Source organism: Kogia breviceps, chromosome 2 (genome assembly GCF_026419965.1).
Source record: "Kogia breviceps isolate mKogBre1 chromosome 2, mKogBre1 haplotype 1, whole genome shotgun sequence".
NCBI classification, from domain to species: domain Eukaryota; kingdom Metazoa; phylum Chordata; class Mammalia; order Artiodactyla; family Physeteridae; genus Kogia; species Kogia breviceps.
In genome coordinates this window covers 88365073-88382836 of record NC_081311.1, presented here as the reverse complement: position 1 = coordinate 88382836, position 17764 = coordinate 88365073, and the positions used below count along the sequence as shown (strand labels likewise).

Here is a 17764-nt window from a genome sequence, read left to right as displayed (position 1 = left end):
CTGTGACTATTTCACCAATGGTATTTTATATGTTGATTACATGTGGAAATGATATTTTGGATATACTGAGTTAAACAAAACATCATTAAAGTTAGTTTCACCTGTTTCTTTTTTTCATTTTTAAAACAGCTCCTAACACATATAAAATTCCCTGTGTGGCTCACACGGTACTTTGATTGGACAGTGCGGCTCTAGAGAACAATTAGACCTGACTGGAAGTCACTTCCGACGCCCGTCTTTTAAAAGGGGTTTCGGAGGTCTTCCTCTGGCTCAGTGTTACTTAGTACCTGAAGTCCTATCATCAGGTTTCACACTTTCAGATGAAGCCCTACTGTGCCCGGTTCCTCCAGGAAAATGCAAACCACAGCCAGGCGTTGTTGGCAGCCATTCAGTTTGGGATAAGTGAGTTTGTGAGGGTCCTTGCTCAGGGCTGGGCCTCAGAACCAACCATCAGGAAAGCAAACACTAGGCACCCAAGACAAAACACAAATCAAACACTCAGCCCCCCTCTCAGGGAGTCTAATTCCATATTTCTAGGATGGGGCCTAGGAATCTTGTTTTTTCACAGATTTTATGGTTGGCGGGCGGGGTTGGAGAGGACAGGACTGTCGTCGTTAGTTCAGGCCTCCGTGCTGCCTTAGAAGACGAGACTGGCCCACGTGAGGGGATTGTGTATGCCAGGAAAACGGAACCCAGGAGGCTCCGACCAGTGGCAATCCATCTCTGGTCACACTGTGGCAAGCCTGGCCCCTTCTGTTAGGAGCCCCAGAAGTTAACTCGAACTTGGGGGCCTAGCCTGTCCCCAGAGGCTGGCTGGCTGCACCCTGAGAGGAGCATGTGGCATTTTACACATGCCCTGAGCTCTTCACCAGGAAGGAGGCCAGCAGGCCTGCTCTGGGAGCCGCGCTCAAGGCCTGGGGCTCGAACATGGGCCGGGCTGGCCCGGCAGAGGCCCAGCTCTCCCTCCTGACACTAGCTCCTGTTTGCTGGCTCCCAGGAGCATGGCCCCCTGCTTCAGCACCCTCCTAGATTTCTCAGGGGCAAGCATGGTTTTAAAGCCAAGGCCAAGCCCCACAGTATTTTCTGGCGGTGTTGGGCCCTCACCTCCCAGTCCTCTATGGAGCTCTGCCACTGAGCGATCTTGTCGATGTTTTCAAGCCTGCGTTTCCGTTCGTTGATGAGCTGGGCCACATTCTTCATGGCATGTAAGGCAGCTTCCACGTCCTTGAAATCCCTGGGACGGAACAGAGGTGGAAGAGGGCTTACGAGATCAAGAGCAGAGAAGGGCTGGGAGCCTCCTGGAGCCCCCCGTGGAGCTGTTTCCCTCTGGGGCTGTGCCCTTGGGCCATTTCTCCACCCCGTCAAGTGCATACCCCCATCATCTCCATAAACGAGGCACAGAGCAGAACTCAATATCCTATACAACTTTATTCAGCACAGTCCCTCACTGCAAGGACAGCTCACAAAGGCTGGGATTGATGTACATTTCGGTCTGTGCTGTCACCCTAGTGCCCACAGCAGTGCCCAGCACACTATAAGCCTCAACAACCCTCCCCCAGCACCCTCCTACCTGTGCTGGGGGTGCGTGTACTTGAGCAGCTCAGCCAGCTGCAGAGGGTACTTGCAGATCTTCTGCACAGGTGTCAGCAGGAAGCCGTCCAGGGAGATGTCGATCATCTTCTGCAGCAGCCGGCAGGCCTCGAAGAAGTACACGTACTTGCTGAGCTTGGCGAGGCGCGAGAGCTCCACGCAGGCGTTGGGGTGGTTGTTGCAGTACTCTGAGTAGATCTGGAAATCCTCTTGCTGTGGGCACAGCTGGAGGTGAGGACGGCTGCCTCCTGCTCCCCCAGGCCACGGGCAGTGTTGGGGAGGAGGAGGGGGCGGGAGGGAGCTCAGGGAGCCCAGACTCTGTCTACCTACGTCTATGGGCACGAGCCACGCAGAATCGTGCCCAGGGACGTGAAAGACCCCAGAAAACTCAGGCATGCGCATACCCGTCGCCACCTAGCTTTCTCTGCAGGGCCCTCAGCAGATATTTTGACAGTATGCCAGGTTTCTGGGTGAAATCAATGATACTAATAAGGAAGGGATATCACGGCCCAAAAGGAGAGAGAGGGAGATTAAGAGAGATCCTGACGGCTGTGCCTCCCGGGCTGTCTTCCTCCTCAGCCCAGTGTTTTGCTTCTTCCTCACAAAGCTCTGGCCTCACATCTGAAGACAGCCGCTGTCAAACTTTATTCAACACCACGTGACAGAGACATATCCACGTTGCGTGTGTGTTGTACGGGAGACTCACTGTGCCTGTTTTTGTGTGCAACTTTCATCTACCTGGAGCCAGAGGGAGACCTAGGTCTGACCTAGGACTTCGTGGACTTAGGTGGGAAAGGAGGGTAGAGGCAGCTGGCGGCCTGGCAGCCTGGCAGCCTGCTGTGATGGTCCCACTGGGTAATGCTGATAGCGTGCCTGTTAGACATGCCCTCTTTCCCAGTCCCCTGTCACAACTCTGCCTGATGAATAATTTGGGACCCAAATTCCCACACTCACTCAGGTGCCCAGAGCCACCACCTGCTCCTGAGGTCACCCCCCTCAGCTTTCCTCCTGCCACTGGAGAGGGGTGGAAGGGCCTCCCCAACCCCCCGCTGCTAGTAGTCGGAAAGGAGCCCAGGTTGTCCTTGATGGGCTGAGCTAGGCATCCTCTGCTCAACCCCACATGACTGCCACAGGAGAGGGATAAAAACAAGGAGGAGGGGCTTCCCTGGTGGCGCAGTGGTTGAGAGTCCGCCTGCTGATGCAGGGGACATGGGTTCGTGCCCCGGTCCGGGAAGATCCCACATGCCGCGGAGCGGCTGGGCCCGTGAGCCATGGCCGCTGAGCCTGCGCGTCGGGAGCCTGTGCTCCACAACCGGAGAGGCCACAACAGTGAGAGGCCCGCGTACAGCAAAAAAAAAAAACAAACAAGGAGGAGTCCGCCCAGCCCAGACGAGTCCAGTGAACCGAGGCTAAATGTGAACTGGCATTTGGAGTGGAAGTAAGAACTAATTCAACCTCAATTCCAATGTGCTCACTGTGAGAGGAATCCCAGAATTTGCTAGAACAGCCCTTAGGGTGTTCAGCAGGCAGCCCAGCCCACCTCTGTCCCAAGCAGATCCCTTCCGGGGCCAAAGCCTCTAAGGAGCCTCCTCCAGCTTGGTTTGCCCACCTCACCCCACCCTGACCCCCAGAAGCAGAGGCACTTCTAAAACAGAGTGGAAGGGTGACAGCGGTCAGGGCCAGGGATGGTGGGGCAGGGCAGGGCCCCCAGCAGAGATGGGGGGTCAGGGGCTACTGCACACGGTGAGGGCCTCGGGGGCGGGGTCCCAGGGCGGGCTGCTCACGTGTTCCAGGAAGCAGGCGCCCAGCTCGCTCAGGTGTGGCCGCTCCGGGTTGAATTTCTGCTCCAGCGCCTTCACGAAGGCCTTCTGGCACCGGTAGATGTCCTCGATGTTCCCGAAGATGGTTCGCAGCTGCTCCTTGCTGAACATGTCCACGCGCTTGCGACACTGCCTGAGGTAGCCCTGGGGGCGCGGGCGGTCAGGCTTACCTCCGGGTCCCCTCCACCCCCAGCCCCGCCAGCCCGCCCGCCCGCGAGCCTCACCTCGCAGATGTCGCGCAGGTGCTTGATGTAGTCCCGCTCGGTGCTGAGGATCTCGTTGATGACGTTGGTCCGCATCTGGTCCTTGCTGCTCTGCGCCTCGGTCCCGCCGTCCCCGGCCCCGCCGTGCCCGGTCCCCAGCGCCTCGTCATCCGCGGGCTCGTCCTGGTTCACCCGCAGCTGCAGGCAACGCAGCCGGTCAGCGTGCCTCGGGAATCAGCGCCCTGCATCCCACACGGCGGCACGGGGAGCTGAGGCTCGGAGGACCCATAGGACCGCAGGGGCAGGAAGCTCCTCAGTCACCCGCACAATGCCCGCAGGGACAGGGGACGCCAGGTCCGAAGGCGCCCCGCTCTCCGTCCTCCCCCTTACGTTCGGCTCTGCAAGGCCTAGTGCTCGGAACCGGGCACACGCTCACTCCAGGGGTTCCGAACTAGCGCCTGCTCATACTGGGCCCTCTAGGGTCTGTGAAGGAAGCAGACGGGTGATGTGGCCTTGCAAGCTCTGGGACTGTAACTAGAAAGGCTCCGGGTGCAGAGGGCGCTGTTCCCCCGGGAGGCCTGGGGCAGGATAAGCACTCCCCTCCCCACGGCCCTCCGCCTGGTTTGGAGGCTGCGCCTGGATTCCTTCCCTGGAGACCAAAGGCTGCCTTGGGTCTGGGTTCGCTCCCGTGATCTCTTGGGTTAAAGACTTAGCTTGGCCCTGCCTCAGTTTCCTCGGGCGTAGCGACGGCTCCCAGATCCCAGGGCTGTTGTGAAAGTTAGAACTGAGATGCCCCGCACAGATGGTCTGCACAGCGCTCTGGAGATGCCTGGGAAGCCCAGCTGGCTGTGGCGGCTGTACTCTAACACGCAGACCCCCCCGCGCCCGGAGGGGACCACATTTCTGACCCGTCCTTCTCTGGCCGCTGAGGACTCCTGGAGGGAGGGGAAGGGGCAGGGTTGGAGTTGGTGGTGGCGCAGGAGGAAGGCTGGGTCTCGATTCCCAGGCTGGGCTTCCTGACACCCACCCGCGCACCCAGCCCCCAGCCTGCAGTCCCAGCGCAGCTATGAGTGGGAGGTCCAAATGCAGCACCTCAGACCCCAGCGCAGTTTCAGGTGTGCACTGCTGAGGAGAGCCAGCTGCCTCTCTACGGGGCTAGGAGAAGCTTGGGCCAGTGCCGTACCCGCACAAAGCTTGCTGGAAACCAGCCCTCGCCGTCAGCGACCCGGCCCCACCACCACTCTCTGTTGGTGGCATCCATTACTTCGATGACGTCCCCGGCGTTGAAGCCCAGTTCCTGGTCATCCATGGTGACATGGTCCCAGAGTGCTTCAGCACAGACCACACTGCCATCGCTGATGAGCTGTGGAGAGAACCAGCAGGGGGAGGGTCACGGGGGGGAGGGTGCTTCTGACCTCTGCCCCCAGCCCCTGGGAAGGGGGGGTCCTGACTCGTGGTACAGAGGGGCAGACAGAGGCTCCCTGTGAGCCATCCGCCCTTCGGGGGGCAGGGCTATGCCCAGGGCATGTCTAGACTGGCGGTGAACTTGATCCTTGATTGCTAGAATCCTGCGGAGCCACAGAATCTGAGGGCCAGCATGCCGCTCCCTCCCGCTCACAGGGCACACCTTCCTCCCTTCCCCGCTGGGCTGTGATTAAACTATTTCCTCTCAGCTGCCCCCGCTTCTCTGCTGTGCTCCGTGATGGCGGCCTGGGGCACTGCCGGCTGCATTTCTGCTGTGCTGACTGTCCCCTGCGGCACCGGAGGGGAACTGAGAACTGGAGAGGGAGGGGGCTTGCTCCCTCCTAGTGTCTTTTGTGGACCTGCAGTGTACAACCTGATTAGCAGCAAACACCGCTTCCCCAGGTCTGCTGGTGCCCAGCCACTGCAGCAGCTGGATCCGGTCTGCAGTGTTTCTTGAACGCTTGCAGAGCCAGTCTCGACCCCCTCGGCACCAGCTGAGCAGCCCCTCTCTCTCCTCAGAGTTCTAGGCCTCCAGCTCACAGAATTCTCAGTTTTAATTATTCCAGTCTATTTCCTTTATTGCCCAGCTCTAGAGAGGAAGGAACATCTCGCAGTTGCCACCTCTGTAACGGAAACCTCAGGACTGTTCCTGAGCAGTGACTGAGTCACCCGCTCTATACCTGGCTAACAATTCTATTAATTTCTCTCTCCGGAAATGACTGGCATGGTTCCTCTCTCCCACATGATCAGAAACTGCATTAGCAGGGATGCTCCCCTCCCAGGCAGCCCTTGTCCTCAGTGCTCCGTTTTGCACTGGGCTGACTCCTTCCTGCTCACGTAACGTGGGCTCGGTGTCTACTCGTGAAGGATGAGTGGCTCCGTGAGCTTCAGGCAGGAGGGGCAGTGGGCTGGGCACTGCCCAGGAGGTGAGGTTCGTGCCCCTCTCTACTGGGACCAAGTGTTGGCTCTGACGGTCACAGACCTGGGCTGGCTCTTTGGCTGAGCAGTCAAGGCCCTGGGGCATCACCAGGCAGGGCCTCTGTGCTGTTTCCTCCTCTGAGCTGCTGTCCGGCAGGGGGCCTTCTCTGCGTGCTCCCAGGGCAGTGTGCATGGTAACCCTCCCACCGAAATGGGAACCACGGTGGGGCGCAGCCGGACTGGCTGGGTCTCCACCTGAGTTCCAGTCACTTGTCTCCATGGCACCCCAGAGGGACAGGGTGAGAAGCGGGGGGGTGCTTGGGTACTGGAGCCCACTCAGGCTGGGCCCTTCCTCCAGGGGAGGGCCTGAGAAAGCACGTTCACAAACCACCATGAGGTTCTTCATGTCTTCTTGGGTTTAAACCCGCTCCAAACCCCAGTGAAACCACTCTTCAGAATAATCCACAGCTTACGTGTACACCCATCCTCACAGCAGCAGCTGTTCAAGGGCTGCAGATTCCCGTGGCCCACCCAGGGACCCTGGGAAGAAAGCACTGGGCTAATCCTGGGGGCTGCAGGCCTCCTCAAGAAACCACTGTATTCATCCCAGCTTAGAAGACCTACTACAGGCTTGTCCTCTTCTGCAGGGAGAAACCTCCGGGCTGCAGTGCGGCCAGGATGAGACCAGAGAATTCAGCGAGGCCACGTGAGAAGAGCTGGCCAGCTGTAGCCCGGGAGCAGGCATCAGGCTGGGAGGCCCACAGCCGGCACACGGGCACCAAGCAGGCTGCCATCCAGCCCTCAGAGGATCTGGCCCTAGACCAAGAGGAAGCAGAGTGGCTCAAAGGTGGTGTCGTTGAGCCAATGAGGACGTGGCTGCAGGTGTACATTCCCATACAGGGACAGTGACCAAGGGTGAGTTTGCCCATCAGGATGGAGAGTATTTGGGAAGGTTTCTATGTTCTGAGTGATGAGTTACGGAGACTGGGGAGGGTTCACCTCTGGAGCTGCTTTCGTAACCTGAGGTTTGAATCTGGCAGGGAACAAAACTTCTGGTTTATTAAGCTTTGTAGTTTTGACCCTGGGGACGTGGGTGTTCTGAGATTGCCCGTTCCTGCACGTGCCCCAGCACGCACCTGCCGGTGCACATTCACAGGCTGGCTAATGGGATGCTACGCTCTGATCTCTCGAGAACAATCTGCTAGATCGCAGGTGGATGCCGTCCATCCTCAGGTCACACGAGCTGCACGCGCTAGTCACCAGGACAGCATGGAGGTAGTCCCCACTGCTAGAGTCCAGGCAGGGAGGAAGCGCTGCAGACACATCCCACACAGCCCAGCTTCCGACCACTTCCCTTGCCAGCTTAGTCCCGCATGATATTAATCAGGTCAGGCACCTCCCCCTGTCCCCACCTTCCCTCAAATGAGCCCTGAGCAAAATCCCCGCTTGCATGGCCCAGTGCCTCCTGCCTGCCCCCGCTTTATTCCGCCAGCCCTGGCGGAGAGGTGCGGGTCCTCCTCAGGTGGTCTCCTCCTCAGCTTTGGGAAGGGCTCCAGGTGTGGGGCAAGGAGGCAGACTTCCCAGAGACACCAGGATTCCTTACACCTTTATGGACAAGCCCCCATACCCATCCTGACCAGTCACCTAGAAGCCCTTGATGGCAGGGGGTAGGGTAGGGTGCCCTTTGTCACTTCCTTGTCCCAGAGACTTGCTGGGCACAGGGGACTTGATAGACACACAGCCACGAGCAACTCCCCTGATATCCCTGTGCCTCGGTCCCCATCAGAACCCAGAGTTAACAGTGTGCTCTACCTGGGTCACCGGGCTCCCGTGTAGATGCACAAATAGGAGGTGCTCAGACGAGTTACAGCAATGACATTAACCATTTATGTGATATCACTAAGACAAGACGTAACTCCAAGAGGTCAGAGACGCATTCTACTTTCAGGACTTCCTGGAGGCTGCCAGGGCCGGTGCTAGGTGGGCTTCTGGACAGAGGCCCTTCCTGGCACTCTGTCTGAGGTGCAGCTGCACTGAAGGCAAAACTCAGGCTGGGCACGCCAGGGGGGAGGGTTCCAGGCTCCCTCCTGGCCTGGCAGTGGGGAGCATACGCTGGCTCTGAGGTATGGGGTGTTTATGTGGAGGCAGGTGGGGGACTGTCCCGGACGGCGGGGGGCAATTTCAGGACGAAGACAAGCCAGGGACAGGGTGCTGGATCCCCTTTTGTGCCTCTGAGAGTCTGACAGGGTTGGGAAAGCCAGGCTCTGCCTCAAAGCGCCCCCTGATGACCACCCATCATCCTCCCCACCCTGCCCCACCTCCCAGCTGTCTCACACACGCACGCTGATGGAGGAGTCCACGCCGACAAGTCTGGGAACACGACGCAGATCCCACGGGCCCCTGCGCACGCAGCCCAGGGGTGCCCACCTGCAAGGGGCAGGGTGGGGGGCGGCCGTGCCTGCAGTGGGGGGCACGCTGACTGAGACCACTTATCTAACTCCTAAAGTGGGAAAAGCAACTGCAGGCAACATAAACAGAGGAGCCCACTCATCCTCAGACATCTCTCAACCGGCACAGAAGGGCATGTCCAGATCCGCTCACACGGTGGTCACATGTGCAAGGTTCCCTGACAAGCAGACAGCCGCGGCCACAGCTGCATCTGCACCCTCAGTGAGACACACACACACACACACACACACACACACACGACAGACGCTAAGGACCCCATGGCACATGTGTCACCGCGCCCCTGAGTCACCAACCTGGCCGTGCCCCGGGGGACGCGCACGCAGACGGGCCCCAGCGCACGGGTTTGAGGGGGAGGCCTCCCCTCGTGGGGCGGTGCGGGGCTCTCGGGGCCCCGCCTCGGGCAGCTGGGGGCTGCGGTGGCCACAGCCGGAGCCCCGCGGCAGGAAAGACGCGCAGCAGCGGGGGGGCCCACGCCGGCGCCACTCACCCCGGCGGTCAGCGGAAGGCCAGCAGGAGTATCAGCACGACATTGATGATCACGAGCAGCGCCAGCACGGCGAAGACCACCAGGCGCTGGGCGCCGGGCGGCAGGTTGCAGCGCAGGAGGGCGCGCAGGACGCTCCCGGGCGGCGCTGGGCGGCGCCGGGACTGCGGGGCCCTGGCCATGGCGCCCAGCCTCCCGGCTCCGCGCGGCCGGGGATCCCGCCGCGACAGGGCGGCCGCGGGGCTGCCGGAGCGCCCAGAGCGGGGGCGGAGCCGCCGTGCTCCCCGGGCCAGGGCGTCTCCCTCCCCGCGCGCGCCGCGGCCCCCCAGACCCGGCCCAGCGACCCGGCCTCCGGCGGGGGCGGGGCTGAGGGCGGGGCCGGGCCGGTTGGCTCCCGCCTGCGCCGCGTTCGGCCCGGGGCGCCTCCTGGACCCGAGGGGTCTCCGCGGCCTGGCTCCGCGAGGGCCGGGCGCATAGATGACCACGGTGGCGCTTGGGGTGCCGGGGTCCAGGGGTTCCGAGTCCTAACACCAAGGGCTGCCCTTGGCCCCGACGGCACAGATGAGTAAATGCGGCTCTGAAAGGTCGATTTGCTCTGTCATAAACTCGCCCAGGAATTTGAACTCTGGACAGACGGGCGGATCCGTGCTGAGATGCTCCAGAAAGGCCCTGACTCAGGACCTCGCCTACTGACCTTGCCCATCAGAGCGGCATTTTGTTCCTATGGGAACAAAGCAGCTGGCTTCTTCAGCCGAGCCTCTAACCCTCCCTCCCCAGTTTCACTGAGGTATGATTGACAAAAATTGTATCTATTTAAGGCGTACGACTTGATATTTGATATACACTGTAAAATGACCACCACAATCAAGCCACTGTGGTGGCTGGATTACCATTTCCATCTCCTCACAGAGTTACCATTTTGTCTGTGTGGTGAGAACACTTTAAGAACTAACCACTCAGCAAATTTCAAGTACAATACAGTATTGTGACCAATACTCACCATCCTGTACATGAGATCCCCAGGACTTATTCTTCTTGCATAATTAAAACTTTGTACCCTTTGACCAATACCTTCCCACTTCTCTCTCCCCCAGCCCCTGGCAGCCACTCTACTCTCAGATTCTGTGAGTTTGACTTTTAGATTTACACATATAAGTGCAATCATGCATTATTTGTCTTTCTGTGTCACTGAGCATAATGTCCTCTAGGTTCATTCACCTTGTTGCAAAGGGCAGGATTTCCTTCCTTTTTAAGGCTGAATAATATATATACCACATTTTCCTTCAGCCATTCATCCGTTGACGGACACTTAGGTGTTTCCATATCTTGACTATTGTGAATAATGCTGCAGTGAACATGAGAGTGCAAATATCTCTTCAAGATCCTGATTTCATTTCCTTTGGATATACACCCAGAAATGGGATTGCTGGAGCGTATAATAGTTCTATTTTAAGTTTTCTGAGAAACTTCCACACTGTTGTCCAAAGTGGTTGCACCAGTTTACATTCCCAGCAACGGTGTGTAAGGGTTTCCTTTTCCCACATCGTCAAGAACACTTATCTTTTCTTTTTAATAGCAGCCATTGTAAGGTGTGAGGTAATGTCTCATTATGGTTTTGGTTTGCCTTTCCCTGATATTTGAATGTCCAGTAACGTTGGGCATTTTCTTTTAAGAGATGTCTATTCAGGTCTCTTTGCCCATTTTTTAATTGGGTTATTATTATTTCTGGTTTGTTTTGGGGTGTTTTTTTTTTCTATTGAGTTGTGAGTGCCTTAGGGATTTTGGATATTAACCCTTTATCAGATATATGGTTTGCAAATATATTTTCCCATCCCATAGGTTGCCTTTTCACTCTGTTGATGGTTTCTTTTACTGTGCAAAGCTTTTTAGTTTGATTTAATCCCACTTGTCTATTTTTGCTCTTGCTGCCTGTGCTTTTCAAATGTGTCATATACAAAAATCATGGCCCAGAACAATGCCAAGAAGCTTTTCCCGTTTTCTTCTAGTAGGTTAATGGTTTCAGGTCTTACATTTGAGTCTTGAATCCCATTTTGAGTTGATTTTTGAGGGTCCAATTTCATTCTTCTGCACGTGGTTCAGCAGCTTTTGAAAAAAAACCCTATGTCAGGTTCCCCGGGGGTTTCTACTGCCTCCCAGACAGAGCTGGCAACCTTACCCTTACAGGGATCAGAGCTCACGTGCAAGCCTGTCATTCCATCCACAGTGAGGAGTTCTGTCACAGTCGCCGAGCCCCTCTGATGGGTCAGGAGGCTGCAGCTGAGGGGGCCGAGGAGACCGAAAAGCAGCTCAGAAGTGGGCAGAGGTTTCCAGGCTCCATGCTCAGCTCTGCGGCTCCTGGGGTAGGAGAAGCCCATGGAGGGATTACGTGCAGAGGCTGGGTGTTCCTTTGTGGGTGGCTGTATGTTCAGGTTCCGGGTGTGTGCGCCAGCTCTACGTGCATGTGAGTGAGTAGAGACGAGGGTACCTGTGGACATCACCGTCCCGCCGAAGAGTGCAAGTGGATGCTGGGATGTATGTGCGCAGCTGGGGACCTGTGTGTGTGGCAGAGGAGGGTTGAGATGTGTCCAAAGAGGCTGTTTGCCCCCCTCAGATCTGAAGGTTCAACCTGGGCTTATCTGTCTAGTTGGGGGAAACAGTCTTCTTTTCCTGCCCAGTTCTTCAAAAAACTGGCTCAAGATTTTCTCCCCCAAGCTCTCACGAGGATTGTGGGGACTCCCTACCGCCCCAAATCCCAGCACTGGTAAGACTGTGTGATGCCTCTGGCAGGGTGCGGTAGGACCCCTGACTTGAGTCATTGTGCCCCTGTGGTCGCAGAGCCATCGGACAGCCAGGAAGGAGGGCATGGTGGGCCATGTGACCTCAGGCCACCAGTCAGGGTGGTTCCAGGAAGTCCCTGGTCAGCGCAGCTCTGAGCGCTGTGGGTGTACAGGACCTTCCTGCTGCTGCCTGGCCTTGGGGGCGAGCTTCAGGACCTCAGCCACGGCCCGGTTCTGGGATGACGCTTGTGTGCCCTGTGCAGCCGAGCAGCCTGGGAGACGTTAAGTGGCAGAAGAACCTTGAACCTGGGCCGGGATGGAGGACTGAGAGGTGGCTTCTGCCCCACCCCGGGGCACCCAGCCTTCAGACCCCGGTTATCTGGGTGTACGGCAGGGAAGATAGTAGCAACAGTATTTCAGTGTGTATTTCATGAACAGAAACAAAGCCAAAAACGCTTGCAAACAAGGGCCTAGGCCCTTGAAAGATCCAGGCTGAAAGGTTCCAAGCCAGGGAAGGGTACAAGAGGCTAGCTGGGTGGGTGTGCAAGTCTGTGAGGGGCAGGACTGCCATGGAGGGGGGTACCCAGGTGTCTGGGACAGGGCTTCAGGAGGGTGAGGGAAAAGGAAGGCTGCTCTGGGCTGCTGGCCGTGGACACTTGCAGGCCTGGCGCTGGGGCCTCAAGCTGCTCCTGTCCCATCTCTCGGAGACCTACCACCGTTTGTCACCCAGCTCAGGGCACGCGTGAGGGGTCTGGAGCCCTGACCAGTACTGGGCTCCTCCCTGGGGCCGGGGAGGATGTGCAAGAGCCAGGTCAGGTGTGGGGACAGATACCCAAGGTCACAGGCACCGGGGAATGCAGAAACTCCTGGAGAGAGGGTCAGACTGCCTCCAGGAAGGGGAGGTCACAAGCCAGCCTCGCATCCTGCGGTGTTCTCTAAATGCTCCACCAAGAAGTGCTGGGAGTAGGTGGACAGCCAGACTGTCTTCTGTCCTTGGTGACCCCATGGCCTGGTGGGCCGGGCCAGTCCTGCTTCCTACCTGCTGGGCTGGCCTGGTTAACGGCAAAGCTCCTTTTACGCTTTAAGCCCCAGGTTGGAGGACAAGCTTTATGTCTGTCTGCCCTCTAGTCTGGGTGTCATCTTCTCTGCAGGATGATCCAGGAGCTGCCCTCAGCCCCCCTTGCCCTCCTGGAGCAGGGCCATCAGAGCAGGTCTACACACAGGTGTTTGGAGGGGAGCTGGACATTCGAAGGCCCTCAGCTCCGTGCAGGAAGTGTGCCGTCCTCCAGCACAGCTTGGCCTGGCCCGGAGGGGAGACTGCCATCTGCAGGGCGGTGGCTGGGCACCAGGAGACCCCAGGCCTCCTGGCTGGGAGCCGGTCCTGTCTCACAGCTTGGGGTGGGGGGGTTAAAAAGAAACAAGAACAATGTCTTCCAAAGACACTGCCTACTTTCAGCCCTCAACTCTTCAGAAAACAACTCCCTGGGCTAAGAATGTCCTCAGGCCTGACCTCAGGGGTGACGCCAGCTCAGCAGAGCATGGCCGGAGCTGTGGAAGGCAGGGAGATGGTGGGAGGGGGGTGAGGAATTGGGCAGACAGGCCCAGGCCTGGGCCCGGGTCACAGGCATCTGGCAGGGACAATACTGAAAGGAGAGGGGACATTTCTGGGCCCTGACGTTAACTCAACCTGCAGGAACTGGACAGTCACAAGGCATGAGGCACAAGTTAGGGGCAGGGGATACAGGATGAACAAGACACCGCGCCCCCTTCTCCTTCCATCGGGGCACATGCAGACATGCAGTGCCTGCCGCTACTCTGGCGGTCAGCTCCCGGAAGGCAGGACAATGTCCTCTGCACAGCTCTGTCCCAGACCTGAGAAACTGCCTGACACACACTAAACACTCAGTAAATGGGTGTCACATGCATGCAACACACATGTGCACACCTCACACTCAGATCTTCACGTGGTCACACACACGTGCTCCTCATGTACCCAGGACACAAAAGGGCTCTGCTGCCCCCCTGCATCGCCTGCTCTTCAGGCCAGGTGGTTTCGGTTGCCTCCTGCTTAGGAAATTGAAGAGCGATCACTCCTTAGGTCACCAGGAACAAGACAGTGTCTCAATTTAGAACATGACACCAACGTATTAGAAAATACAAGTGCACGTGTGAGTTCAGAGCAAGCCAGATGCTATTTAGTGTGGACTTCTCTCTGACACGTGTTGCTTCTATTATCTCCAAGCCTGAAACCTACACTGACCCCCAGTAAGCCTTCTTGCCTCACATGCAAGAGCTGTGCGTGCCAGAGGGGCCGGGGAGGCAGAGCAGGACGTGCTGCTCTCGCAAGGCTGGGGGAACCAGCCTGGCATCAGAGAATCACCTCTTATGTCTCTTTGGAGTTCCTGTTAAGGTGAATCTATTTAACGCTGACAAGGAATCCTAACTAATACAGCCTTTCCCGGGTACCCAGTACACCTGGGCACGGTGACTCTCCTACATGCCAGTGGGACCCAGGGGCCTCATTCACCCCACACAGAGGAAACAGAGGCCCAAGACGGGAATGACCTGCAGCAGGTCCTCCACTAGCCAGCAGCCCAGCCCCTGCCCCATGTCAGCCTTGTATCACTGGAGGGGCTCTGCTGCCTGGCCTGGCCGTCCCCCTCCGTGGCATGCTGCATCCTCACCCCAACCTGGGCGCTCGCACAGGGTCCAGGGAAGACCAGCACCCTGGGAGAACTGAGGGCTCTAAACACAGGTACAACACCACCACCCTGTCCACTCAGTAACCTCAAATACCAGGCAGGACCTTTGAACCAAACAGGAAACAAATTCTCTAAGCAGCTAAAATAGGTCCTATACGATTCATGGTCTAACTTGCCTTCATTGCCCTTGGCCAGAGCCTATTTGTTCTTCTAGAGCACTCCTGGCTCTTGGCTTTCCTCATCCAAAGCATCTTAGAATGGACAATTTGTCAAGGGCCAAAAAGGTACCTCCCCACCAGCAGCACGATGTGATGGACCAGATTCATTCCAGGTAGGAGATGAACATCTATAAAAAGTGGACACGAGAGCTCTAACAATGCAGCACTGATGGCCAGTCAGATAACCCCATACCTCTCCAGGGTCCCGGAAAGCTTTATGTTACTATTCCTTCCTTATTACCATCCTCGTCATTGGAGGTTGGGAACCCACTGCGTGCCACGTTACTTACGTTTGTCCGTCCTCCTGTAACTGTATGGTCATCCTATTTTACAGCTCGGCGCTCAGAGGATTACCTGCTCAGATCTCCACACCTGGTCGCTGGCAGGGAGGAGCTCCCATCCAGGTGTGAGAGGCTCTCCCCCTGCCCCACATGGCCTCCCACCATGGCTGGGCCCCAAGACTGAGGGTGGCTGAATCTTCAAGAAAAAGCAAACCATTCTTTGTGAATTCTGCTAAGATGACATCATTTTGGAGCCCCTTCCATTCAAAATAGTTTATGAGAAGCACTTAAAGAAAGGCTTCATATATTGGAAAAACCAACTTATTTGGATGTTTATTCCTCATGCATCATGGATTTTGATGAAATCATTATTTAATGGCTATTTTAAATCATCATTCAGAGCCGGGCCTGTGGGAAGCGCTGGTGCACTGGTGACTGTCAGGTAGGTAACGAGGACACCACACTCCCGAAGGGCTCCAGAAATGTTAGAAGCTAACTGTTTGTACATTGATCTCGTGAGGGGAAAATCTTCTGCAAGATCGTGGGTGGTCCGATTCTCGTTTTAATGAAGCAGAAATACATTTATATCATGACCAAGATGAGAATGTGGTGCTGTTATGGACATGTGCTTGTGCCAGTTACCTACCACATTATGTTCAACAGCCTTCTCCAAATTAAGTGAAAAAGAAGAAGAGGAGAAAATAGAAGTATGAGTGAGAAAAACAGAGGAGCATCCAGGTCTCGAAATTTCTCCTTCCTTGGAGAATACAAAAGGAGGACTTGGCATGGAGACCAGTTTTGCCTAGATAAAGTTTCGTACCGATTTCTTCTGCTTAAGTAGGAACGGTAAAAAGTGGTAACATATACTACACAGTTGTCATAGCAACAGCAATACTCTTTAAGCTCTTGGAGTCAATAGGGAAGAAATCACGTGCCTTGCCCAGGCAACTGGTTGAGAGGTCAGGGGCTAAGCCCTGGCCTCCCTCCTGCCAAGCAGAGCTTCTTCCATCCAGGACAGAGTTACAGGAGTTACATACATCACAGGTCCTAGGTACCACACTTACTATTCTGGGTTCCTTCTAGGCCCCTTGAGGGCAGAGGGGAGGGTCCTGGATTTAACAAGCTCTGCTCGTGGACACCACATTCTAAAGTGAGAGCCACAGGCTGAAACCGTGTGGCGTGCACGCCGGTGCCACTGTCATCTGCTTGGAACACAGACTGTGGACATCCAGGCCTGCATGAGTGTGCTGAAGTCACCCCCATGGCCAGGCCGTGCGCCCCAGCCCCATCCCTTCACCCATGCAGCCCTGACCCTACCTCGTTGATGGCCAGCTGCTCACCGCCCCCTCCAGGGTGGCTGTAGTGGTAGCTGGAGCTGTGCACGTCCTCGTACAGGTCCTCCTCACTGCCTGCCTCGTCCGCACGGAGCGCCGTGTCCAGAGCTCCATCAGGGAGGGCTGGAAGGAGAGAGAGAGCAGCTGCTAAAGAGGAGTGAGGGAGGGGACACGCGGAAAAGGAGACGCGCCTTGCCGGGATAAACACTCCTTCTATAAGAGGAGGGAGAGGGTCTGGGAGCCAGGTCCTCACACCATTCTTGCTGCAAGAACACAGTCTGGTTGAAAAAGTGCACTGGTCGACTTTCACACATCACTGTAAATCACCTACCGTTCAGTCCCCACCAGCTCCGTAAACAAGGACTCGCAACTATGTGCCGTGGCATGACACTCGAGTCCCCTCCCGTTGAATTCAATTCAAAACCACTTACCAATGTGTCAGGTATACATAGTATACTTTACCATACCTCATACATGGCATAAGGCCCTTAAAAATGCTAACAACTTCTTATTAAACATATATATATCTCCAAAGAAATTACAGTATATACATGCAAATATTGTTTGAAAATTAATAAAATGAACACCTGTGGCACTTATCATCCTGTTTTAGAAAATACCAGAATCTTAGAATTCAACCTCCTGTATATCCTACTCCAGTCCCATTCCCCTCCCTCTCCTTTAGAGATATCCAATATTTCAAGCTTTTTATAAATTATACCCAGGCTGTCTTTGTTTTAGCATTTATTTCTGTTGAGTTTTGCATGGTTTGACCTCATATAAATGGAACCAGTAACTTTTCTTCTCTGGCTTTTTTACTCAACAGCTCACGTAGTTGCGATGATTCAGTCTCCCTGATGCACAGTCTTGCATTTTGTGAGTATTTGCAGTTTTGCAGGCGCACTGCACTGCTGCAGAACATCGGGTGTTTCCCATGCTGTTGCTGGTACAAATGATGGTGCTGCGGACACATCCACGTGCTGCCTGGGAATAGGTCGCAGACTTTCTCCCAGTGTTTCCCAACCTCTTTTTCATTATTGCCCCCGCCCAAAGAGACTTTTTTCTTTTTCTTTTTCTTTTTTTTTTTTTTTTTGCAGTATGCGGGCTTCTCACTGTTGTGGCCTCTCCCGTTGCAGAGCACAGGCTCCAGACACACAGGCTCAGCGGCCACGGCTCACGGGCCCAGCTGCTCCGCGGCACGTGGGATCCTTCCAGACCGGGGCACGAACCCGTGTCCCCTGCATCGGCAGGTGGACTCTCAACCACTGCGCCACCAGGGAAGCCCCAAAGAGGCTTTTATACATTGTTTTCCTATTGACCCCAATGAAATTTTAATACCACGAATATACTATATATTTTTAAGTCCTGTTACTCTTTGGAGGATCACAAACCATTGTAATAGCTAAGATTTTCGCCCTCTTGGATGAAACCATTACCTGTGGAGTGAATTCATGCTCTTGGGTATAGACACCTAGGTATGGCATCCCTGGGTCCTGGGTAGGCC

At 56.0% G+C, this 17764-nt stretch overlaps 1 protein-coding gene across 6 annotated transcripts in view; it reads right to left on the bottom strand.

Moving 5' to 3' along the window:
- The window catches only part of ARHGEF4 (Rho guanine nucleotide exchange factor 4), a 244565-nt gene that overhangs the window by 4844 nt on the left and 221957 nt on the right, over nt 1–17764 (bottom strand). For 4 of the 6 annotated variants that reach the window (XM_067025774.1, XM_059052593.2, XM_067025775.1 and 1 more), the window contains 6 exons: nt 16244–16383; nt 4797–4976; nt 3635–3811; nt 3375–3554; nt 1571–1803; nt 1105–1234 (listed from right to left, as the gene is read on the bottom strand). In XM_067025774.1, coding sequence (XP_066881875.1) covers nt 1105–1234; nt 1571–1803; nt 3375–3554; nt 3635–3811; nt 4797–4976; nt 16244–16383 — 1040 coding nt within the window. Of the gene's footprint in view, nt 1–1104; nt 1235–1570; nt 1804–3374; nt 3555–3634; nt 3812–4796; nt 4977–8951; nt 9188–16243; nt 16384–17764 lie in introns of those variants that run through there. The other 2 variants (XM_059052595.1, XM_067025777.1) reach the window with 2 other exon arrangements.